This window comes from Archocentrus centrarchus, chromosome 19 (assembly GCF_007364275.1).
Source record: "Archocentrus centrarchus isolate MPI-CPG fArcCen1 chromosome 19, fArcCen1, whole genome shotgun sequence".
NCBI classification, from domain to species: Eukaryota; Metazoa; Chordata; class Actinopteri; order Cichliformes; family Cichlidae; genus Archocentrus; species Archocentrus centrarchus.
The window spans coordinates 26,130,717-26,157,140 of record NC_044364.1 but is presented as its reverse complement, the minus strand read 5'-3'; the positions used below and the strand labels follow the sequence as shown (position 1 = coordinate 26,157,140).

Genomic DNA, 26,424 nt, shown 5'->3' with positions numbered 1-26,424 from the left:
GTTGGCTGTGGGACTTCGGAGGCAGCTGATGGGTACCAGCAGGCCAAGCTGAACGTGGCTCAGACGGTGGTCAAAGCAAAAAACTCGGGTGTGGGAGGAGATTGGTGAGGCCATGGAAAAAGACTTTTGCATAGCGATTCTGGCAAACCATCAGGCAACTCAGGAGAGGAAAACAGTGCTCTACTCACACAGTTTATACTGCAGGTGGGGCGCTGCTGATTTCAACTGAGGCTATAGTCAGGTGGTGGAAGGAATACTTTGAGGGCATCTTTAATCCCACTGACATGCTTTCTGTAGTGGAAGCAGAGTCTAGGGATGAGGGGGACTCATTTCCAGTGGGTGTTGTTTGCAAATTTTATGGACAGAATTTCCAAGCATAGTCAAGTGGCACAAGGCTGCCACCTTGGTGGCGTATCTCATCTCAGCTATTTGTGGATAACGGTTCTGTTGGCTTCATCAGGTGGTGGCCTCCAGCTCGCAGTGGAACGGTTCACAGCCAAGAGTGAAGTGGCTGGCATGAGAATTAGCACCTCTAAGTCTGAGGCCATGGCCTCTACCTGGATCCACACAGATCAAAAAGTTTACATCTGTCAGGGTTGAGATACACATTGTTTGAAAGAAGAGAAATGGCCCTACATAAAATGATGGTTGTAGAGTGAGCACTGTGGATACAGCTGCAGTTGAAAGAGTAAAATTTCAGATGAATTTCTGGATTTCTCTCACTCTGTCAGTTAGTGTGTCCACTCTTAATGGCCAAGATACCATCCAATACACACCTATTATAAACTCTGACAGGAGTGAAAAAAAAAAAAGCATGAAACTTAAACTGGAACTAAAGAAAAACCATAAGAAATATTGAAAAGATAAATACAAGTTGAATAGTTCAATGTCTTGGCATTGTTTTAAAGTTTGAATGGTGTCTCTAGCTGAAAGTATGTGTGAGGCGTTAGAGGTGAATGAGGAGGTGGTTGAATGAGGATCGCCTAGTTCAAACTTGTCTGAGATTTTTAGTAGATGCATCTATGGTGTGAATTTGAACATCCTAGGCAGAAGTGGCAAAAGTACTGACATTCTTTACTTAAGTAGAAGTACAAGTACTTGTGTTAAAAAATACTTTGGTAAAAGTTGAAGTACTGGTTCAACGTCTTTACTTAAGTACAAGTAAAAAAGTACAGGCTCTGAAATGTACTCAAAGTAAGAAAGTAAAAGTAGTTCATTTCTACCAACTATTTTTGTAAAGCTAACCGAACCTCATTATATGCCTTTTGCCCTGTGATAGCTGGGATAGGCTCCAGCCCTACCGCGACCCTGAACAGGATAAGCGGAAGATAATGGATGGCTGGATGAATAATATAATACATGAGAATACAAATGTTATTCCAATCTAAGAGAATATATGAAAATATATACATTGTAAAAAATAAAATAAGTATATACATATAATAATGAAGATGTGAGTATTGCACTTGGTGAATGAATATTGCACTAGTGAATGAATATTGGATATTACATAATATAGGAGTGATAGATATTGTTCAGTATAAATACTATAATATTGCACAGAGATGTGGGTATTGCAGTTAGAGTGGGTGAGTGTGTGAGTTCAGGTGGTGGCTGTGCCTCCACCTAAACACAAACATGAGGATACTCAGGGGTTACAGTGGGATTCAGAAGGTGGAGGAACCCTAAGATCAGCTGTAGTGGCTCTGCATGGGGAGAAGAATCACAGCTTTCTATTGTGTGCTCCAGTAAATGATGTTGGTGTGCAGGCTGTGATCAGCTGACCTGCTGCTGCTGCTCTGAGGTTTGCTGCTCTGTGTGGATGAACTGAATTCACAGAGATGTAACCCAGTATTTCACAGCTATCTGAGCTGATCTCCATCCCCTACACTGACAGCATAGAGGCTGTAGAAATGTTGGATTCAGTGAATGAATCTCAGCATCAGCAGCTTTGATTCAGACTCATCTCTGCTACACTGCTGTAACCTGTAACGCTGACCATGAACACAGCCTTTGTGCACCAGTCCAACACAGAGCTTTACTGTACATACAGTACAACAAGCTAACCTGTTGATTACATACTAAACTGCAGTATTTTCATACAATCTTTGAATAACACAAAGTCAGCATACTTCAGTTTGTTTTCCAGTCCTTGCCTTTAAATCTAACCTCTCTTCTTCCTCTCCTGTCCACTTTCTAATATCTTTCTCCATCTCTGAGTGAACTTCTCTCTCTTTGCTCTCCCTGAAATACAGCAGCTCTTCTTTTAGCTTGCAGACACACTGTGTGACAAACTGCACACACTTTGTGTGTTTGCTGATATTTGTTGAGCATTTAGAAACGTTACATTTACCTGACACACGTTACTCCCTTTATGCTCGTTCCCCTTCAGTAGCGCTAGCTAAGCTGTTTACGTGCCGTGAGCACAACTTATGGACTCGGTCCGGCCCGCTGTAACCCCTGATTATAGCGCTATAAATAAACGTTAATTATATGGGTTTGCGTATTTAATCCCTTTGTACCCGATAAGCCCCGGTTATGGAGGATACACCAGTACGATTGTCTCTTATATGTTATTATTCCTCCATTTAGGCTCAGATCGTTTGATGTTTGACAGCGCAGTGACGGGAAATGCAAACTTTTCTCTTACGTGTTAAAAAGTAACGAGTCTGTTTTGAAAATGTAAGAAGTAGAAAGAACAGATACTTGTGTAAAAATGTAGGGAGTAAAAGTAAAAAGTACTCAGAAAAATAAATACTCAATTAAAGTACAGATACCTAAAAAAATCTACTTAAGTACAGTAACAAAGTATTTGTACTTCGTTATTTCCCACCTCTGATCCTAGGTCACACAGTTCACAAAGTTGAAAATTGGCCACCAGCCCACCCAGTGAGGTGATAAAAATAATGCATGCTGGGTGGGCAAGAGCGAGGTCAGATTTTCTTTCTGAAGACACATCCTAGAAGGCATCTACAGTAGGATCAGTTTAAAGTGCCAAATCATCTGAATAAAATCTCCCCGATTTCTGTCCTCATATAACTTTATGGCATAGAGGTTCTACATAGTTCTCTAAGTTAACCACTGTTACGTAAGTTATTATTATATGTTAAATAGCAGTCCACAGACTGTTAAATGCAACCAAGAGAGTGGGGGAAGTCATTACTTTTTTAATCTACATTACAATCAATTCAGACATGCTCACCTATAAGCCTGGAGAGCTCACAGAGCCCCCAGGGGACATAGACTGGTAGCACAGTGCCATGGCTCTCCTGCAGAGCCAGGTTGGACAGATGGTCAGAGAAGCGGCAGAGCTGCTTGGTGACGCTGACATTGCAGAGGTTCAGCATGATGTTCAGGCCTAGTGGCTTTAGGGAGGGCAGGTGGCACTGCCAGGACTGGTCATCAAACTGGATACTGGCTGGGTTCTGCTGGTCTTGCGACAGGCTCAGCATCTCCAGGTGGTAGTCACACACAAAGTCCTCAGCCTCCACTTCAGGACAACCCGTTGAAAAATCCTGGAGATGAGACAGGAAAAAAAAAAAAAAAAAAAAATCACCAATAAACAGGCTTAATTGGCAAGTCAAAAAACCTAAAGGCACATACTGACTTTACAGCACCAACCACTGACTGTTAAAATTCAAACTGTGATTATTCTGAGACTCTACATTATTAATTTGACATTTTCAGAGTTCCTAAACTTTATTCGTGTTGTGCTGGTCAGTTTTTTGTCATTTCATGCTATGCTGTCATTGGTTTGTTTGCACATGTAGCCCATAGCAGCAGCAGTGATAACTCAAACTGGCAAATTTTGCTCCAGCTTTTGCATCTCAGACAACACCAAAATCACAGTGTTAAGGGGTCTAACTACAATATTTTAACCATCGTTTTTACAGCTCTATGTTTGGGGTTTCAGTTGCAGTTTTACCAGCGCCTGGTCATCCTCGCCTCGCTCAGTGTCATGGCTGAAGCTCACATTAGATCCAGAGTGGTGTTTGGTGCTAATGGGTATGGGCTGGCAGGGTTGCTGAATTCGGAGTGTTTCAGACAAAAGGGCTGTGTCATGTGACATCTCGCTGGGATCTAACCCCTCCCCCAGCTGTGTTGAGGACTCTGTCTGCAGACAAAGCAGAGCCTCTGCCTCCTGGGCCTACAAGACAAAATAAAGTTGCTTTTTTGGTTTTAATTAAAAAAAAAAAAAACATAGTAAAATTAAGATTGTGAGGCTAAAAATATTGCTTGAGAGAACACACACAAACACACCTCGTCCCTATCATCATCCATATCCATTCGGCAGTATGAGTTAACAGACACGTCATCTCTGAGGTCATCCTGGCTGTTGTGTGGCGGTTCCACTCGTCCACTAAAGAACAGCACAGTCTCCGGACTGGGATTAGGCCACGACAGAATTCCTTGCTTGTCCACACAACATAGCACCTACATGTAAAGTAAAAGTATAGATTACATATACACACACTAAAAATAAATAAATTAAAAAAAAAAAAAAAAAGCTTGCTGAGAAAATAATAGGGGTTCTAGGCTTTTTTAAGCACTGCTCAAGAAGGGATTGTTTGATCTATCTAAATATTTTAAGGTCTTCTAAAGAAAAATATAGCCACTAACTTTAAAGGAAAATGTCTTCAGTATAAAGCAGTTCCAAGTATTCATGCAGAAGTTACATTTATACATACTGTGTTATAGGGTCATTCGCCTACATACTTAAGCTTTAAGGTTGTAACTTATGTAGAACTTCTCCAAAATAGACTTACTGTGTTATGCAAAAAAAATAAGAAATCAAGAAGGGGGCAAATACTTTTTCACATTTGCCACACTTACTTCAAATAAATTTTAATATTAGACAAAAATAACCTGAGTAAATACAAAATGCATTTTTTGTTTGCTTTTTGGGCCATAATGGCTTTATTTGACAGTGTGGAGAGACAGGAAAGCGGGAGGAGAGATGGAGGAAGACACGCAGCAAAGAGTGACCGGTCAGGGTGCAAACCTACGCCGCCTGCTTTTTGCCTCACAGTATACATGGTCGCCTGTTCTTCAGCTGAGCCACCTCGGTGCTCACAAACGCATGAATGCAGTGACTACTCATTTGGGACTCCAGCAAACAACAATGAGAGCCATTAACCACAAATGGAGAAAACTTGGAACAGGGGTGAACATTCCCAGGAGTAGCCAGACTACTAAAATGGTTCCATGAACACAGTGACTACTCACCCAGGAGATCATAGAAAAATCCAGAACAACAACAAAAATAGCATCCATGAGAGAGTTTCAAAGCAAAAAAAACCCACTGCTGATGAAAGTCTCTGGAGCTTGAAAAAAAGGCAACTGGACTTTTTTAAGTTTGTTGAAGACATTTCACCTCTCATCCAAAAGGCTTCTTCAGTTCTCAAACCAGAAGGTGGAGAGACCCAGGTATTTAAATTTTGTGCTGTGTTAAACCGGCCATTTATGCTTGAAAACCTTCCAATGTGGCTAAATTGAAACAATTCTGCAAAGAGGAGTGGGCCAAAATTCCTCTAGAGGGATGTGAAAGACTCACTGCCAGTTATTGCAAACCCTTCATTATAGTTCTTTCTGTCAAGGGTGGCAAAATGAGTTTAGGGGCAATTACCTTTTCCACATAGGGCCAGGTAGGGTTGGATAGTTTTTTTCCCCTTTATAAATGAAATCATCACTTAAAAACTACATTTTGTATTTACTCAGGTTATCTTTGTCTAATACTGAAATTTGATGATGTGAAACATGTAAATGTGATTAATATGTCTGTGATTTCATACCTGTTAATCTGGGAACTGACATCACCAAGTTGCTGGACTTTTGGGAGAGGAATGCTGTCCCATTTTTGTCAAATATAGGATTCAATAGTCACTGGTCTACCAATCAAAAGGTCAGTGGCTCAGCTCCCTGGCTACTCCAGTCTGCAGTCAAAGTATCCTTGAACCCCATGTTGCCCCCAATGCATGCATCGGCATGTGTGTGTGTGTGTGTGTTAGACAAAGTGCTATGTATTAATAATGTATGAATGTGTGTGATTGGATGAATGAGGTTTTTAGTAAAACTAAAGAAGATAGAGCTTTTGCAACAGCAGCTCCCCGACTCTGGAACTCTATCCCCTTCTGTATAAGAACTGCGGATTCGATGGTGTCTTTTAAAAAACAGCTAAAAACTCATCTTTTTAGGCTTGCGTTTGGTTATTTTTTTTTTTTTTACCTTACTCCAGTTGTACTTTGTTTTAGTGTTGTGAACCACTTTGCGATTTATGTCTTGATAGGTGCTATATAAATAAAATTTTACTTACTTACTTAAAAGTGTTTTGAGCACACTATAAGTACCCGTCCATTTACCATAATGCACCAAATGTTTTCAATTGGTGAAAGTCAAGTTAAGCACCCCACTACTCCATTGTGTTGTAAGAGATAGTATATTTGTAGATGCAGGGTTTTTTTTTCCAGATGGGTGAACCTCTGCATAGCTTTATTTCCGAGAATTTCTGCCTCTCTAAGGTGCTCTTTTTACACCCAATCATGTTGCTGGCCTGTTTCCAATTAACCTAATTTGCTGCAAAATGTTCCTCCAGCTGTTCCTTTTAGTACCACTTACCTTTCCAGCCTTTTGATGCCCAGTCCTAACTTTGAGATGTGTTGCTGCCATCATTCAAAATAAGCTCATATTTTTCATTAAATAGCAAAAAGTGTCAGTTAAATATCTGATGTTCTACTGTGAATACAATATGGGTTTATGAGTTTTGCAAATAATTGCATTCTGTTTTTAATTTACATTTTACACAGTATCCTAACATTTGTTGGAATTGGGCTTGTACAATCTAAATGCAATCTGAGATGGTCAGGACATTTTTACCTAGATGTATTCTCTAAAAGGCCTAGAAATACTCACAGTGACAGATCCCAGAGTGTGCAAGAGGCTGGAAGTATAGCAGAGTGTCTGAGATTCTCCCTTCAAGACGGCAACAAGGTGCCTCCACACACAACGGAGCATCTCCTGCATAAATGAGTATGCGCACACACACAAACACAGTTATCAAGGGAACTAATTTCTACTACATATCAAAAAGGTGAAAATAAATAATAAACAACTGAAAAGTATGAGTCAGAAAAAAAATATAACACTCTTCAAATTTGAGTTTGGGGGTGGGTGGCAAAAACATCCTTAAAAATTCCAACCCAGCTCCAAAACCCACACAAAGCTGATTTGTGATTGGGCTATAAATAAAGAAAATGGATAAAGCGTCTATAATGCGAGGCAAAAAGGTGCCGTTTAGTATAGACTGCTGAAAACACATTCATGCAGATTTTTTCTTTTACTTTGATGGGATCCATGATAGCTTACCAGGAGATAACCCAAAAACAATCATAGCGTTGTCCAGGGAAGCTGTCGGATCAAACTCTTTGCCTTATCATTAAGCATCCAGATGGCAAAATAAAACAAAAAACATGTATAGTGTACAGAATGTACAGGAAAATTTTCTTTTGACAGCCAGTATCATCAGTGAAATTCTTAGAGAATATGGCACACTAACATCTGAAATGAAGAAACACTACCACTAGAGTCAGTGCAGAGGTTTATGGAAAAGCAGCATATGCATGAATCCATGCAGAACTCATCCAAGTATTTTAGTTGCTTTATCATCTTCAGAAGCCACACATAGTAGAAATAATATGAGTTTTTAAAAAAAATCTCCAAACACCACACTTAAAATCAAATGCCTTACCCCAGCAGCTAGCTGGTAGCCCCAGTATTTAGTTTTAGTGCCTGATTTACTAATATTCTGTGCCAGTGCAAAACCATCTTCAAATGCTAAGATTGGCTACATCTATGTTCATATACCACACAGAAGGTTGTTAATTTGTTTCAGCTGCGTATTAAAGAAATCAACAACAGGTGGCACAAGAGGGGACAACCCCCCAAACCGCAATGGTTTTACAGGTGGAGGCTACTGACATTTTTTTCCCCCTAATCATCTTTTCTGACTGTTTTTTTTTTTTTTATTATTAAAGTTTTGCATTTGGCTAGGGTCAGTGTCACTACTGGTAACATGAGGCAATACCTGGACCCTACATAGGTTGCACAGGTAGTCCTCCAGGTTAGCACATCACATTACCAGAAGGTTTGCTGTGTTTCCCAGCACAGTCTCAAGAGCATAGAACAGACTCCAGGAGGCACGCAGCTACTCTAGGAGAGTCGGCCAGGCCCATAGAAGCTGCTTAACCCATCAGCAGTACTGGTATCTGCTTCTTTGAGCAACGAGGAACGGGACAAACACCGTTGGAACCCTACAAAATTGCCTCCAGCAGGCCACCAGTGTGAATGTCTCTGACCACATAATCATATACAGACATCATGAGAGTGGCCTAAGGGCCCAACATCCTCTACTGGGCCCACTGCCCCGCACCGTAGCATTTGTCATAGAATACTGGACTTGGTACATCTACCACTGGTGCCCTGTTCTTTTCTGGAGTGGTGGCCTAGGGGAGAAGAAGAGGGTTCATCACTGAGAGGACCCTGGTTCAAATCCTCGGGCTGGCATCACTGTGGGTCCCTGAGCAAGCCCACCCCCCCAGGTTGCTCCCCGGGCGCCCCTTGGCTGCCCCCTGCTCCATGCTGTGCTGTGTGTACTACACACTCCATGTGTGTGATGGGTTAAATGCAGAGAATGAATTTCACTGCATGTATATGTATGTGACAAATAAAGCTCTTTCTTCTTCTTCTTCTTCTTACAGATGAGAGAAGGTTCCCCTGAGCGGATGTGACAGATGTCAAAGGGTCTGGAGAAGCTGGGGAGTACATTATGTTGCCTGTAACATCGTTCAGCATGACCGATTTGGTGGAGAGTCAGTGATGGTCTGGGGAGGCATATCCAAGGGAGGATGCACAGACCTCTACTAGGCAACGCGCCCTGACTGGTATCAGAATGAAATCCTTGGACCCGTTGTCAGACCATATCCTGGTACAGTGGGTCCTGGGTTCCTCCAGGTGCACAACAATGCCCAGCCTCATGCTCTTTGAATTCAGTCCTCTGTAGGTTTATAATTTTTATTTCCATCAAATGATGCAGCATCCTTTTGTTCCTAACACATTACGCAGCCCATATGATATAGATATCAAGCATGATTTTTTTCCCCCATTGAGATCTGATGTGCTTTCAAAGTGTTCCCTCAATTTTTTTAAGCAGTGTAAATTAGAAATGTTATTAGATTACCTACAGAATTGCCACTTCTATCTGTTCTTTTTTGTAATTGCACATTTGCCCACTGTACTTCACTTTTGTATAGAAACATGCCTAACAAATTTAAATAACAGAGCTGTAAGTGCACATTAAATTTTCATAGGGCCATGAACTCCCCTGTAGCTCACTGGCCAGCATATCTTCCAAACACAAATTGAAACTTTATTTCATGAAATAAACTGGAAAATATTTTTATGGTCAATCTACAGTAGATAAGGAGAGGACACAAGGAGAGGAAATCAGATTTTTAGTCATGCGGTGTAAGCAAACAAGCAGAAGGTCCAGCAAAGATTCAACTGACAGTGCTTCTTAGGATCATCTCTTTCCTATATTCAACACTTTCCTACCATTTTGTCTGGAGTAACCACCCCACCTAGTGCTCCCATCCTTTGTTTCTGCACTATCGCAGAGGTTTTTGTAACTTTATACTGTGTATGTGTGTATGTATACAAAGTATGAGATGATTTTTTTTTCCTCAGTCATCCCTATATGTCCCTATATGTCTTTTTAATGGCAGCATCTCCAGAAGGGGGGCAGCATGGCCACAGTTCACCTGTCTCCCCATGTTTGTTTGTCTTCTTGGATGGGCATTCTGTTAACTGTAATTTCCCCATTGTGGGATCAATAAAGTATCATTATCAAAAAAGACACAGATGGGACACGAGGATAGTATGCCACATGTATGCCACTTGGCCATGTGGCCGGCACAGGCTCGAGTCCCGGCCTGTTGCCATTTGCTGCGTGTCTTCCCCTGTTTCTCCTCTCCTCCTGTCTATCTCCACTGGCAAACTATCAAAGCCAAAAAAAATCTTAACTAAAAAAAAAACGCAAGATACCAAAATCAATCATATAAGGAATCTCAAACTAATACATTCTACAATTAGTCTGCCTAAACACTTCAAAAGTGTGACAAACACTTGACCAGTGCAATGGACCAGACAGAATTGTTGGCATCTTTTCAAAATTGTGGGTAAATAACTTTGTTTCAAGCATGTGATGCTCATTTAAATGTAACTGTGGCAAATAACAGGTGCGGGCAATAAAAAAATCATACCTGAATCTAGATAAAAAGAAGAGAAGTTGTGTGTCTGTGTGTGCCACACTAAGCATGGAAAACAAAAAGAGAACTGTCGGAGGACTTGAAAAACAAAATTGTGGAAAAATAATCTTCAGAGATCTTGATGTTCCTTTGTCCACGGTGCGCAACATAATAAGTTTACAGCCCACGGCACTGTAGATAACCTCCCTGGATGTGGACAGAAGAGAAAAATTGATGAAAGGCTGCAACACAGGATAGTCTGGATGGTGGATAAGCAGCCCCAATCAAGTTCTAAAGAAATTCAAGCTGTCCTGCAAGCTCAGGGTGTATCAGTGTCGGCACAAACTATCCGTCGACATTTGAATGAAAGGAAACACTATGGCAGGAGACCCAGGAGGACCCCGCTGCTGACACAGAGACATAAAAAAGCTAGACTGCAGTTTTCCAAAATGTATGTGAGTAAGCCAAAATCCTTCTGGGACAATGTCTTGTGGACTGATGAGACCAAGATAGAGCCTTTTGGTAAAGCACATCATTCTACTGTTTACCAAAAACAGAATGAGGCCTACAAAGAAAAGAACACATAGGTTATAGGAAGCGGCTGATTTCAGGTATTTTTTCTAAAGGGTGTGCAACCAAATATGAAGTTGAGGGTGCCAGAAATTTTGTCCAGCCCATTTTTTGTGTAGAATTATATGAATTTTGGCTTTTTTTTTGTTTCTGTTTTTCCAATACACACAGGAAATAAACATGTCCATAACAAGACCAGCTATTCAGATGACAAATTGCTCCACTGCCACTGTGTACAATGTACATTTTGCATACATGCAGAGCAGTATACATTCAAATTCAAATCAGTTTATTGCACCCTACAAATTCTAATATATAGGTATATCTGTGTACCCTGCCTCTCGCCCTATGACATCTGGGATAGGCTCCAGCCATCCCACCACCCTGAAAAGGATAAGCAGAAGAGAATCGATGGATGGATTTTTTTTGCATTTTTGGCCACAGCTGCTTTTATCGGCAGTGGAGAGAGACAGGAAATGGGGGAAAGATACAGGGGAAGACACGCGGACAAATTGGCGACAGGCCAGGACTCGAACCCGCGCCGTCTGCACCGCAACGCGGCATATGTATGTGGTTGCCGGCTTCACCACTAAGCCACCCAATGTTTTAATATATAGGAAAGAGCATATGTGATGGCAAGATTTCCAGAATTTCAGCAGGATGTGGTTTTAATACTTCCTATTACATTAAAATACCAAAGAACAAGGTGAACCTACCTATCCCAGTGTATCTCTTTCTGTTTTCCTGCCAAATGTAGCACCGGTAAAATGGCTGCATGACCTCAGATGCCTGTCTCCCCTGTTTGTGTTTGTCTCTGTGTTCTTGGATGGGTGTTTTGGAACATAATTTCATTCTATGTCTTGACGTATAATGACAATAAAATCTTCTTGAAATAAATGTCATGAAAAAAGATCAACATTTTCTTTCTACACTTTTGGGGAGGGGGGAGGGGAGTCTGAAAAAGAGTACAGTTTGTACACTTTGGAAAATGCTGATAATTGTGAATGACCCCTTACTCCCTACATTTTTACACAAATATCTGTACTTTCTACTTACTTTAGGTTTAAGATGTCATTTCAGGTCACTGAGCCATCAAACATCAAACCAATTTGAACCTAAATGGTGGACTAGTAACATAACAGACAATCCTACTGGTGTATCCTCCATCACTGGGGCTTAAAGAGGCAACACCAGATAATTTCTGTATCATTTATAGCGCTATTATCAGAGTTACAGTGGGTCGGACCGAGAGAGGATGTCCGTAAGTTGTGCTTGCAGTACCTCCAGCATCTTAGCTAGTGCTACTGAAGAGGAGCGAAAATAAAGGGAATAACATGTGGCAGGTAATTTTAAATGCAATGTTTCTAAATGCTCAACAAATGTCAGCACAAAAAGTATCTGCAGTTTTTCACACTGTCTGCTAGCTAGAAGAACAGCTGCTGTATTTCAAGGGAGAGAAAAGAATGGGCGATAACTTCACTCAGAGATGGAGAAAGATGTAAGAAAGAGGACAGGAGGGAAGAAGAGAGGTCAGATTTACAGGTAAGGACTGCAAAACAAACTGAGATATGCTAACTTTGTGTAATTTAAAGATTGTATGAAAATACTGCAGTTTAGTTCAGGATAAACAGGTCAGTTTGCTGTACTGTATTTACAGTAAAGCTCTGTGTTGGACTGGTGCACAGAGGCTATGTTCATGGTCAGAGTTATAGGTTACATGAAGTGTAGCAGAGATGAGTTTGAATTAAAGCTGCTGATGCTGAGAGTCCATCCAACATTTATACAGCCTGTCAGTGTAGGGCAGGGGTATTCAAATAAAATTTAAAGAGGTCTAGTCAGACAAAATTTCATGAGGCCAAGGTATATATATATATATATATATATATATATATATATATATATATATATATATATATATATATATATATATATATAGGGGCTGGGACTCGATTAAAAAAATTACATTAATTAGAAGCTTTGTAATTAATTAATCGCATTTTAATTGCATTTCAGTATTTAACATGAGCAATATTGATTTAAGTTTGGTTGATGAATGAATGAATATATAAGCTTACATTTACAAAATCTTGTTTATTTTCCCACCAGTCTACTACACAGACCAAGGAAGGGTGGAAGTGCTCCTGTGATAAGCAAACTCAGCATTTTTTTTTGTACTTCCATCTGGAAGTTTCTTGTATTTAAATTTCCCATCCACCAGCGTAGTCTCTTCCATCATCTCCATAGCTCAAATTCAGGGGCGGCATCCTTCGAAGGACCCAGCCCACACAGACCGCAAAGGCCGGATGTGTAACTTCCACTCAGCGGCGAAAACCAGCGGGAGGTTGAAAATGATGTGACAGCAGTCGGGCGTTCTCTCCGGCTAAAGCAAACCTCGATATTCCGGTCAGCTGACAGCTAGCGAGGCGACCTGCTGGTAGAGCAGCGGCAATGGACAGCTCCGAAAACAGCGGAGCACTTTTTGCAAATAAGCGATATGAATTTGCACACAGCTCATCACGCTTATCACATTGTGCATCGATATAAACTGCGATTAAAATGCATTACATTTTTTAATTCGTTATTTTCCCCGTAAGTAATTAATCATATTATATATATATATATATATATATATATATATATATATATATATATATATATATATATATATATAGTTTTTGTTAGTTTTCAGAGCATTAGTTTTTATATTTGTTTTCATGCTTAGTTTTAGTTTAGTTTTCGTCAGTTTTAGTTTTTCATACTTTGTCAGGTGCAAGAGTGACTATTGTGTAATAACTCGACAAAAGATACCATTTAAAAAAATGGCATTCAACAATCAACTGTTCACAAAATAGCAGCACTACGTGTTTAATATGTGTAATATTAAGTAATCACATGAACATCAATAAGGAGAAACATAAAGAAAAACATGAACTCCAAAACTGAATAAACTCTACAACAAACTTCATCGTCAGTGCAGAACACGTGGTGTAAAACATCAGAACACAGCGAATGTTGGACAAAAACAAACTGAACTCTTTGAAGGAATCAAAGCTCAAATCCAGCTGCATCCTGATGTTCTCACCACATGAAGCTGCTTCTGTTTTCGACCTGCTCGGAGAGCTAGCTTTGCGGCCTCTGTACACAACCTACTTAAGTGGCCAACCATTTATGCTTGTGTAGCTGGATTGTGTGTGTTAATTACCTTGCGGTCGCGTGTTGGTGTTTTATATGCAGTGCCGGCTGGGACTTTTTTGGTCCTCGCTCTTTTTGCTCAGTTTTTTGGCTGCAAACATATTTGTCCCTGTTTTTCCACTTTCTTCACATCCATTCCGATAGTTTCAGCAGTCTCCCTCCAGGAATTTGCTGACATTTGTGAGTCCTTATATTGATGCTTTGATTATTATTCCTGATTGTTATTCTCTCACTGATGAATTCAAACACTGCAGCAAAAAGTAGCCAGAAACGCACAAGGACTGAACAGGTTAATCACAACCTTGTGGGTTGTGTGGACCCGACACGTAGTTCGACTTCTCCGGAGGCGCACGTCAGGTTACATTGAAGGATCAGTGCGGTTTCTCGACAGACTGCTGCCATTGCTTTGCGGACCAATGCGGTGAGCATGCACACGCACGCACACAGTTGCCCGATGGCGCTCCCAGCTTAAACTGTTAGAGCAAAAAAAAAAAAAAGATTTCATATGAATCGACAAGGGTTTTAAATAAAATTAAGAAAACAAAGGTCATTTTATCTATAATTTCTGTTAGTTTTAGTTAGTTTTGTAAACTCACAATACTGTTTTTTGCTTTTAATTATAGATTTTATTTATTTCAGTTAATGAAAATGTTTTTTTCAGTTTCAGTTTTCATTATTTCGTTCGTTTGCGTTAACTATAATAACCCTGTTTGTTACAAAGTTTACCAGCCGGCAGGAACCAGCTTGGTGGTATCATGTGGTATAGCCAAACTCGCATGCAATTGGTCAGTGGGTTTCCTTGGACGCTTCACTACTACCGTAAGGACCGTAAAAGCTGCGCCGGTAAACCAGAATGCGCTCAACAAGATTTTAATTAAGTGGTTATTTCTGTTTTGGTATTAGGTTCGGGTCCGCTTGAGACATCATTTCAGTCTGGATCCGGACCGAGGTCCGCCTATTGGTGATGGCTGCTCTACAATGTAGGACACAGAAAATAGAGCTGTTTTTAAATTCCCTTTCACAGTTTGTGTCCTAGATAACAGATTCAAGATGAGTACATTCATTAGGATTAAAACTTTGATTGGAATAACATTTGTATTCTCATGTCCATCCATCCATCCATTCGCTTCCGCTCATCCTGTTCAGGGTCGCGGGGGGCTGGAGTCTATCCCAGTTGTCATAGGACACCCTGAACAGGTCGCCAGCCTGTCGCAGGGCCAACACAGACCTTTCACAACCTTTCACACTCACATTCACACCTATGGGCTATTTAGTGTAGCCAATTAACTTAACCCCAGTAAGTGCATGTCTTTGGAATGTGAGAAGAAACCGGAGTACCTGGAGGAAACCCACGCAAGCACGGGGAGAACATGCAAACTCCACACAGAGGGGGAGAGAGAGAGAGAGAGAGAGAGAGAGAGAGAGAGAGAGAGGCCTGGGCCAAGGTGGAATTGAACCCAGACCTTCCAGATGTTATTCTAACTGTGTGGCGCAGTGCTAACCACTGTGCCACCGTGCTTCCCTGTAGCTTTACACAAAAATAGCTGGTAGAAACATCCTCCAAAGTGCTACTTTTACTTTCTTACTTTGAGTACATTTCAGAGCCTGTACTTTTTCACTTTTACTTGTGTAAAGAGTTGAACCAGTACGTCAACTTTTACTAGAGTAGTTTTTAACACAAGTACTTGTACTTTTACTTAAGTATATAATGTCTGTACTTTTGCCACCCCTGAAGATAACTGGAGGCATCTGAGTGTAAACTCACATGAAGAGCTGCTTGGTCAGTGTGTTGACTAATAATCCACACACAAAAAGTGGTTAAAACCAGTCAGAGAAGGAAATAACATGTACAGCATGAGTTTAAAAACAGAAAGCAAAGCCAAGTATATAAATATATTAAAGCAAAAAGAAAAAAATACAAAAGGAGTGGACACAAAGAATCTGATGTAAATCTCATGTAAAATTTCACAGAGAAGAAATCAAAGATGTTGGTGGGACTGAGGATCAGGGAGGAAAGTGGGAAAGTAGCGAGAGCTATGTACAAGGGTTCCACAGAGGCATTGCAAACAAATGGGTAAGGATAGTGAGTGGGATGGTTCAGGTGGAGCTGGAAGTCAAGCGAATGGAAGAAGGGAGGAGGGTGAGGGGTTATCAGACAGCAAGAGGTTATACCTGGGAGGAAACCACCTCGGTGTAGCTGCTTAGAGTGTCCTCAGAGAACTTAGCAAGCTGGGGCAAGAGAAGAGTCTAGTTAAAACACAGAGGGAGGCCTTCACTGTGTCTCCTCTGTGTCTGGTGTGTGTGTGTGTGTGTGTGTGTGTGTGTGTGTGTCTTAGGGTTAGACTCAGCTTTCATGATGACTTATTTCTGAATTGAAGAAGAAACATCTGAAATGCTGTGCATTGTAGGCCATTTGCATTTAGACAGCATTAACATTTTTGTATTGTCTTTGTACTCAAGCATTTAAACAAATGCAAAAATACTGGAAAACCTACATTTGGTGAGACACCATCAACACTTTGGTTCTTTGACTGAGCTCTAAAGTGATGACTTTCACATTTATTTTTGAGGGTGTTTATATCCATACCAACTAAATCGTGCAAGCACTGTGACCTTTTTTTTTGGAGTCCCAATTTACAGCGTTTAAAACTGCTTAATGAACATGTAGGCAAGTGGCAAATTAAAGGAAAAATCTGAACTCTTGAGCTTAAAAATAAAAAAATAATGTGAATCATATGCTGTGACCTCAACATGAAGCAAAATTTGTATAAAATAAAACAACAATGAAGATAACTTCAGCACCAACTAAATAAAAGAGCACTGAAGGCATGAGTACTTGCTGCAGTGTTCTCCTGAACAACCGGTGCTGCCACTCAGACAAGGATTCTTTATTGTGATTCACATCACATTTGCATGCAGTGGAATGAAATTCTGTTCTCAGGTCCCACTGTTGCCCATTTAATAGTTATGACATTCAAGTAATAAAAAAATATATATATTATATTATATATATATATATATATATATATATATATATATATATATATATATATATATATATATATATATATATCGGCGGTTTTCAAAGTGTGAGGCGCGCCTCCCCTAGGGGGCGCCAGAGCACTTTAGGGGAGGCGCGGTGCGAGGGAAAAAATAAACCGGGAAAAGAAGCTATCTGCTTGCTGTCTACTGATGTGAGAGAAAGAATGGACAAATAAGATGTGAAAACACTGTTGGTATCTCAAACATTAAACTCAGAATCTCAGATGTAACGTTTGTTTGAGAAAACGGTTGAAAAATGAGTTTGGGGTTGTTCTTATCATTAGAAAAATGAAAAAAGGGCGTATTTGCCATACAAAAGCCCTGATAAAATAATTAAAATGGGATTAAATGTTTTAAAATGTTCATGCGTTAAATTTCATTCAGATAAAGTGTCATTTTAAAAGATAAGATGGTTCTAAAATAAAAGCAATTAGAAGGTGTTTTGTAGTGGCATTTGTTTGTGTGTGGGTTGATTATTGGGGGGGGGCGCAGCAGGCATTGTGCTCCTTGGAGGGGGGCTCACCCTTTCATACTTTGAAAACCCCTGATATATATATATATATATATATATATATATATATATAAATAAAAATCCTCAAAAATCCCAGCTCGCCCCTACGGGTGGTCTATTTTGCCCTCCAAGCTCGGGTCCTCTACCAGAGGCCTGGGAGCTTGAGGGTCCTGCGCAGTCTCTTAGCTGTTCCCAGTATTGCACTCTTCTGGACAGAGATCTTGGATGTCGTTCCAGGAATCTGCTGGAACCCCTCTTCCAGTTTGGGGGTCACTGCCCCAAGTGTTCCGATTATCACGGGGACCACTGTTACCTTCATCTTCCACAACCTTTCCAGCTCCTCTCTGAGCCCTTGGTATTTGTCGAGCTTCTCGTGTTCCCTCTTCTTGATGTTCCCGTCACTTGGTATCGCAACGTCTATCACCACAACTTTCTTTCTTTGTTTGTCCACCACTACGACGTCCGGTTGGTTAGCCACCACAAGTTTGTCTGTCTGTATCTGGAAGTCCCACAGCATCTTAGCTCTGTTGTTCTCAACCCCCCTTGGGGGCGTGTCCCATTTTGACCTCGGGACTTCCAGGTCATACTCGACACAGATGTTCCTGTATACTATGCCGGCTACTTGGTTATGGCGTTCCATATATGCCCTGCCTTAGCATCTTGCACCCTGCTGTTATGTGCTGGATTGTCTCAGGAGCATCTCTGCACAGCCTGCACCTGGGGTCCTGCCTGGTGTGGTACACCCCAGCCTCTATTGATCTTGTACTTAGAGCTTGCTCTTGTGCTGCCATGATTAGTGCCTCTGTGCTGTCTGTCAGTCCAGCCTTGTCCAGCCATTGGTAGGATTTTTCTATGTCAGCCACTTCTTCTATCTGCCGGTGGTACACACCGTGCAGAGGCCTGCCCTTCCATGATGGTTCCTGTTCTTCGTCCTCTTCTTTCTCAGGTTTCTGCTGCCCTAGCACATGACCCTTTGTGGCCATCTTCCTGATGTATTCATTGATCTTCATTGTTTCATCTAGGATAGTGGTTCTGACACTCACTAGTCCTCGGCCACCTTCCTTCCACTTAGCGTACAGTCTCAGGGTGCTGGATTTGGGGTGAAACCCTCCATGCATGGTAAGGAGCTTTCTTGTCTTAACATCAGTGGCTTCCATTTCCTCCTTTGGCCAGCTTATTATCCCAGCAGGGTATCTGACAACTGGCAGGGCATAGGTGTTGATAGCCCGGATCTTGTTCTTCCCATTGGGCTGACTCTTCAGGACTTGCCTTACTCTCTGCAGGTACTTGGAGCTTGCAGCTTTCCTAGCGGCCTCTTCATGGTTCCCATTTGCCTGTGGGATTCCAAGGTACTTGTAGCTGTCCTCAATGTCTGCAATGTTGCCTTCTGGTAGTGTAATCCCCTCAGTTCTGACTACTTTTCCTCTCTTAGTTACCATCTGACTACTCTTCTCCAGTCCGAATGACATGCCGATATCATTGCTGTAGATCCTGGTGGTATGGATCAGCGAATCGATATCTCTTTCACTCTTAGCATACAGCTTGATGTCATCCATCTTTACAAACAGTTGAAAGATCTCCCTCTGTATACTCTGTGAATCTCTGAGCTTTTGTCCTAATATATCATTAAAATAGTGGTAAAAACTGACACATTGTACACGCATGCCTTTATCTCTGTGGCACTGGCTGTGGCTCCCAGGTTAACAGAAATTTAGAGGTGCTTGACTGGCCGAAATGACACCAGAGCATGGCCTGTACCAGCGGATGTGACATAACTTTTGCCATGTGTGGCCAATCACAGTGGGCAACAACAGCGAGTACAATGGGCCCTTTATACCTCTCTACACTCCTCAAACAAACAGCAAATTTGAACCCAGCCGCTTTTTGTTTTGAGGCATTGGTACTAATGATGCGTTCCATTTGCCTCAAAAGCCGGAACTGGGAGCTCTACCTTCTGGCTGTGGCTCAGGAGGTAGAGCAGGTCATCTACTAATTGTAAGGTTGGTGGATGGTTCACACTCTGTGGAGGGTTCATTTAGCATGCAACAAGTTCACAACACTGGTAGTACAGATCGCAATTTTTGCAGTTATACTAATGCCGTCTTGGATTGTTAATTCAGGGTTGGTGTGGCTGCTGCTTTCTGAGTTGGAAGTCCAACTTGGAGTGGTGTTTCAATTGAAAATTCCAACTGAGAACTCAGAAATTCCTACTTTAAATGGAATGCACCAACATGGTGCCCCGCTATGTGTAAACCGTAAGTTTTGACTGTCCAGAGGCTTGTACAAAAAGACTCAGTTGAAGAAAGGCATAAAGGCAGCAGTGGTTTTTGTATTCCTTGAAAGATCTACACAGTAGTCCTAGGGAATGAGAGGGAGTTAAAGCAGATAACTAACTAATGGTTTGTGTTGCTGAAAGCAGACCAAGTGAGGGACCCTGAAGAAACCAGTAATATGGTTACCTTGGAAGTCAGATGTACCACATTTCGACTGACAAGGTGCCGATGCTCGTGCCGGTGCTGGTTCCAATGAACCAGCGAATGGGCCTGCATTTCCACTGCGCTTTGCAAACTGATTCTTTACGTATGAGTGGGGGTGGGTCCTCGTCTAGAAATGGAAGCCAAAGTGCACAAACGTGGGAGAACATGCTCCCCTTTTGCAAACTCTATTTCTTGTGCTGCGAACATATTTTACGGTCTAAACAAAACTACTGCAACATCTGTGTACGGCACAAGGCATACACAGACAGCGATTACGAGCAAGATGAAAATTATGCATTTTGTGTCCTTTTATCTGTTATGAACTGATACAAAGCAGCAAGTTCAGCCTTAGGGCCCAACCTAAGTCACAGCTGTGAAAATCGCATCGCTTTTCTCATGTAATACACACCTTGTAGTGAAATAGAGGTAAAAAACTTCACGTCAAGATGGCAGAGTCACGCCCTTCTGCTGATCTTGTCACACATTCTTGGTACCAGACCAGCTAGCTTGCGGTGGAGTTGAACCTGTTTTTTGGCCGAGAACCAAGTGAGCTCGCAGTGGAAAAAAAAAAAAAATGCTGAACAGTTCGAGCACTTGGCACCGACACCCAGTCAGTGGAAAAAGGGCCATGTTGGAGGTGGAAGTGACATCACTACCAAGTTGAGTGTGCTCCAGTAGCAAAATCAGAAAAGCAAGAAAAAAACAGGTTTTTGTTTTTGGACCAAAATGAAAGTGTTCTCCATCACAAAAATCAAAACACCAATTGATGGAATGTATTTCAGAAGAATGAAGTCCATCCATCTAAAAGCATTCCTCCAACATTTTTACACATTCAGAGTAATTTTGTTATAGCATGTAGTTCTACTCAGCCTGCACGTCTCTGAAGAAACTTTTAAAAAACAAAAAGCCTTGATATTATCTAGGTTTGAGGATTTCTATAAAAAGTTCTGAATACATCTTCTGCAGCAAATACAAACATTCAGTTAGAGAAGAAGGTAAAAATAAAGCAAAACTGAGTTTGCCGGCCTGTTGTACTTGATGTTCTGACTTTCTGAGATGAACTAGTATATATGTATTTACCTATAACTGTGCAGGCATTTATAACACTATTTGCATATCCATCCATCCTTGTGCTAAATAACAAGACAATAAATAACATTTGTATGAATGTAAACACCCATACAGCTGAAAGTCCACTTTCTATCCCCATGATTGTTGTTACAGAGCAAAAGCCAGTGTGTTAGAGTACAAAGACAAATGTGTGAATATTGTCTGACGTGAACATGTCATGAATTCATGAATGAATGTAGCGTTTCTGATAAGTTAATGTTTAGACTAATGCAGCTTGTTATGGTACTCTGTCAGATTAAAGATGATGACCCCTCAACTCAAAATATCAGTTTAACCCTGTGTATGTTCTTTTAGACATTAGATAAAACCTGTACTGTAGCAAGAAAAAAAAAAGGTGGGGGGGGGGTTATGTGTCCCTTACCAGGCCAGCTGGCGAAACACGGCTGAACTCAGCAAGGACCCTGGCCTCTCCATAGGCATTCACCAGCACCCACATGACAGGAAAGAGCAGGGGCAAGATGGGCAGTACACCCATCAGCTGCAAGTATAATTGCAAACACACAGTTTTGTCCAGTCATCACTTTGTTAATTTTGAAATATCTTGTTAGTATGATCATTATGTTTGTTGCTAACACAGAACAAAGTGGTCTGACGTATGAATAAAGAAGGAGAGTTATGTGCCTTTATCCTCATGAGAAAAAAGCATTTCAATGTAACTTTTTTGAGACCTAGAGAGGACATAAGATCTCATGAGGTTAAATTGATCCTGGTTTAAGGTACTTATTTAAAGTTCCTGTGCTTCAGAATAGTTTCAAATCTTCCATAATTAACAAAAATTATCAACAGAATATCAAGAACAGCTATGAATAAATGCTGAGAAAAAAATGTATTTATTGTAATGAAATGAACTTAAGTTAAAACAGCGTTGGGTCGTACTTTCATGGGATACCCATCTGTACCCCAAGTTGGTCTAGTGAGTAAATGAAGTGTTGAGCTTGCCCTGAGTCCAAGATGAGAAGAAATGAAATAATGATGAAAAGGCAAAGGAAGCACAAATATTAATTTTAAACCAGTGGTATTCTGTGGAACTGGACAGCAAACAATGACTGTAGGACCTGAAAATTGGCCTTTATCACCACCAGCATCAACTCCTGGAAAGAACAGTGTTAATATGTTTCCCAAGTTCCCCATTTGCTGATACAAATAGTGCCCCGGTCGGACCAAATGCAGCATTTTCTTGTTTCTTGCAACAGGGGTGGATAAATACTAAAACTTTCTGGTTAAACAATAATAAAGTTAAAGTTTTAGTTAGCTTGTCGATTAATTAATTAATTAAAAAATAAGTAAGTGTAATGTAATTAATAGCAATTCCAAAAAGTACCTTCACATATAGACTGGTTAATGTCAACATTACTAATACTTTGTAGTCTTTGCTGTTTGCACATTTACTGTTTTGACTGATTTTACCTGAAGTTGAACAAAATTGTAGCAGTTGGGGGTGACGCTGGGGGCATCGAGAGCAAAGCGGATAGTATTAACAAGCAGGAAGGCCACCTAGAAGAGGGGAGCAAAACATACCTGTGAGACAAAAAAATACATATATTACATGTATATCATATTGCATGTCTACATCAAATACAATGTAGAACACTTTGGGAAGACCACACTAACTACTCACCAGCACAACAGGACAGACTAGCTTGGCGATGACTGACTGTACTGTAAACCTCTCATTATCTAGCACAGTGATTGGGCGAGACATTGCCAACTCCAAATTGTTCCTGTTGAATAAAAGAGACACAAATACATATTGTTAGGCCTGAATTAGACTTCTCCTTCGAGTCTTTGCTGGGCCTATGTACGCAACCAGAAATCACTTCTGAAGTCTACGTAATAATCACAATCCTTGATTTTACTTTGCAGTTCCAAATTTTCTAAAATTTAGTTAGTGTTTTGGTGAGCTCAATGCACAACCCCCCCCCCCCCCCAAAAAAAAACCAAAATAAAACACTGCCAGCGCACATGATGCTGTTGTGTAGATCGAGGAACCAGAGCAGAGCAGATGTAGCTTAAAAAAAAAAAAAAAAAAAAAAAAAAAAAGTAGTCTAAACGCTTCGTAAATATGATTGTAAACTCTATCTAAAACTTGGTAATTTCAAGAGTTGTTTTCTGGGTCAGGCAAACAACGGTAGAATATGCTGATAGAAACAAGGATTACTGTGCAGAAGCGAGCAACTACACAAAAAAAAAAACCTAACATTCAATTCAGTGCTTTCTAAAACCCACAATCTCTGGACTTAAATGTTAATAACAACAATAACTTCTGCATCAACTGACATCAACTGACGACTGTCCGCAGGATGGGTACTATGTTAGTTAATGATGTATAACAAATACCCAAATACTATTCAAAACAATAATATTTCAAATGAAAGCAAATAATAAATTATGAAAAATTTAACAATAACCACATTTAAATATTAAGATTTCAGAAGTCATATATAGCCATATAACTTCCTGTTTCCTCAGACTAATTTCAACTTAGATCCACAGTACACATCCTCACAGTGTTAGTCAATCAATATCAAATCAGTCTGATTTTAGATTTCAAAATAATAGCCATTTTAAATCACTTACTGTACCAGTAAAAAGTTTGGACACCCCTCCTAATTCAGTGGTTTTTAATTATTTAAAAAGTATCTGCACTGTAAATTAATACTGAAGTAATCCAAACTATGAAGTAATACATATGGAATTATATAGTAGACAAAAAAAAAGTGTTAAACCAGAATATGTTTTAGATTCTTCAAAGTTGGCACCTCTTGCTTAGATGACAGCTTTGCACAGCTTGGCATTTTCTCAGTCAGCTTTATGAGGTAGTCACCTGGAATGGCTTTCAGTTAACAGCCGTGCCTTGTCAAGAGTCAATTTCTTGAATTTCTTGCCCTCTTGATGTGTTTGAGACCATCAGTTGTGTTGTGAAGAGGTAGAGTTGGTATACAGTGGATAACCCTATTTGAGTAATGTTCTAATCAATATTATGGCAAGAACTACTCAACTAAGAAAAGGAAAAAACAACAGAGGTCAGTCAATCCAAAAATTTTCAAGAACTTTAAAAATATCCTCAAGTGCAGTCGCAAAGACCATCAAATGTTATGATGAAACTGGCTCTCATCGGGACCACCCCAGGAAAGGAAGACCAAGAGTTACCTCTGTGGCACAGGATAAGCTGATCAGTTACCAGCCTCAGAAACCGTAAGTTAAAAGCACCCCAGATGAGAGACCACCTAAATGCTTCACAGAGTTCAAATAGCACACACATCAAAGAGAAGACTGCGTGAATCTGGACTTGATGGTCGAATTGCTGCAAAGAAGCTGTTCCTAAGGAAGAACAACAAGAGGAACAGAATGGCTTCAGCCATGGAACACAAGGAATGGAGATTAGACCAGTGGAAATCTGTTCTTTGGTCTGATAAGTCCAAATTTGAGATTTTTGGTCCCAAATGCCATGTCTTTATAAGATAGAAAAGATGAGCGGACTGGTTCCTACGTGTGTAGCTTCCACAGTGAAGTATGGAGGACAAAGTGTAATGGTATGGGGGTGCTTTGCTGGTGACACTGTTGTCAATTTATTCAAAATATAAGACACACTTAACCAGCATGGCTACCATAGAATTCTGCAGCAACATGCCACTCATCTGGTTCACGCTTAGTGGGACCATCATTTGTTTTTCACCAGGACAATGACCCCAAACATACCTCCAGGCTATGTAAGTTAGAAAGAGAATGATAGAGTCAGGGTTCTAACCAGTGGCTGATCACCCGGTGCTGTGCCATGCTGAGGTCATCTTGCGCCAGGCTGAGAATTTCACCGGTTTGCTATTGGAACTGTTCTATCACTGCAAACAGCAAGCAGGCACGCACCCCGCACACTCCGTGCACGCCACCCCGTCACCAATACGAGACTGATTTTTTTCTCTGGCTAGATTGCTGCACTATAGCAGCAATTGGCTATTGGACTTCCTCACTGACAGACCCCAGACAGTAAAAGTTGGAAAAAACACCTCTCAGACTATCATCATGAGCACTGAGGTTCCTCAGGGCTGTGTCTTGAGTCCTCTGCTGTTTACGCTGATGACGCATGACTGCTGTGCCAAATTTAATTCGAATCATATCATCAAGTTCGCGGATGACACAACAGTGGTGGGCTTTATCAGCAATGATGATGACTCCGCCTATAGAGAGGAAGTCAACCAACTCGTTGTCTGGTGTGAAAATAACAACCTGTCACTTAATGTCAATAGAACAAAGGAAATCACTGTTGACTTCAGGAGGAAACACACGGTACATGCTCCGCTTACAATCCATGGAAACGTCGTGGAGTCAGTCAGAAGCACCAAGTTTCTGGGGGTACACCTCACAAACGACCTGACATGGACTACACACACCACCTCCCTTGCCAAGCGGGCACATCAACGTCTCCACTTCCTGCGATGGATGAGAAGAACAAACTTTCCCTCTCCGATTCTCACAACTTTCTACAAAGATGCTATAGAGAACATTCTTACCCACAGTCTCCCAGTCTGGTATGGAAATTGTTCCGTTTCAGACCAGAAACCCCTTCAGAGAGTAGTGAGGATGGTGGAAAAGATCATCAGAACCTCACTCCCCTTCCATACAAGAACTCTACTAGTCACGCTGCCTCAGAAGAGCCACCAAGATAATCAGTGACCCCACACACCCGGCATATGGACTGTTCTGTCTCTTGCCCTCTGGCAAACGCTACCGCAGCATGCGATGCAGGACTGCCAGACTCAGCAAAAGCTTTTTTCCACAAGCCATTAGACTACTCAACTTAATATAATAACACACAACATACCTGCTCACACTTACAGATTTTCTATTTACAGACTCTGTATACACATACGCATATTTATTAAGATTTAAATACACTGTGCTGCTACTTATTTTTCTATTATATTTTGTGCAGTAACTACTATCCATTATATTCTGTGCCGCTACTTTTTATTTATTTATTTTTTTAAATTTTTATGTGCAATAACTTAAAATGCTAACAATTTTTAAAGTATTTATTATTACCAGTACTTCATCACTGCTAATTATGTGCAATATTTTCAATTAGTGTGTATATATTTGTTTACTTACTTAACATGACTTTTTACTTAATGTATATTTTGTCTTTTATATGCTACTTTTTGCTATCTTTTTGCCTTGTTAGATTTTGCACATTGGAGCTTGGGAA

General features: G+C 40.7%; 1 protein-coding gene across 2 annotated transcripts in view; it reads right to left on the bottom strand.

The window, feature by feature from the left end:
* The window catches only part of tmem94 (transmembrane protein 94), a 69,906-nt gene that overhangs the window by 27,936 nt on the left and 15,546 nt on the right, over positions 1–26,424 (bottom strand). Inside the window, exons 8-16 of one of the 2 annotated variants that reach the window (XM_030754949.1) lie at positions 22,840–22,942; positions 22,629–22,715; positions 21,583–21,699; positions 16,233–16,289; positions 13,977–13,979; positions 6,910–7,014; positions 4,261–4,434; positions 3,926–4,147; positions 3,203–3,515 (exon numbers count right to left, since the gene is read on the bottom strand). In XM_030754949.1, the coding sequence (XP_030610809.1) occupies positions 3,203–3,515; positions 3,926–4,147; positions 4,261–4,434; positions 6,910–7,014; positions 13,977–13,979; positions 16,233–16,289; positions 21,583–21,699; positions 22,629–22,715; positions 22,840–22,942 (1,181 nt within the window). The remainder of the gene's footprint in view (positions 1–3,202; positions 3,516–3,925; positions 4,148–4,260; positions 4,435–6,909; positions 7,015–13,976; positions 13,980–16,232; positions 16,290–21,582; positions 21,700–22,628; positions 22,716–22,839; positions 22,943–26,424) is intronic. The other variant, XM_030754948.1, reaches the window with a different exon arrangement.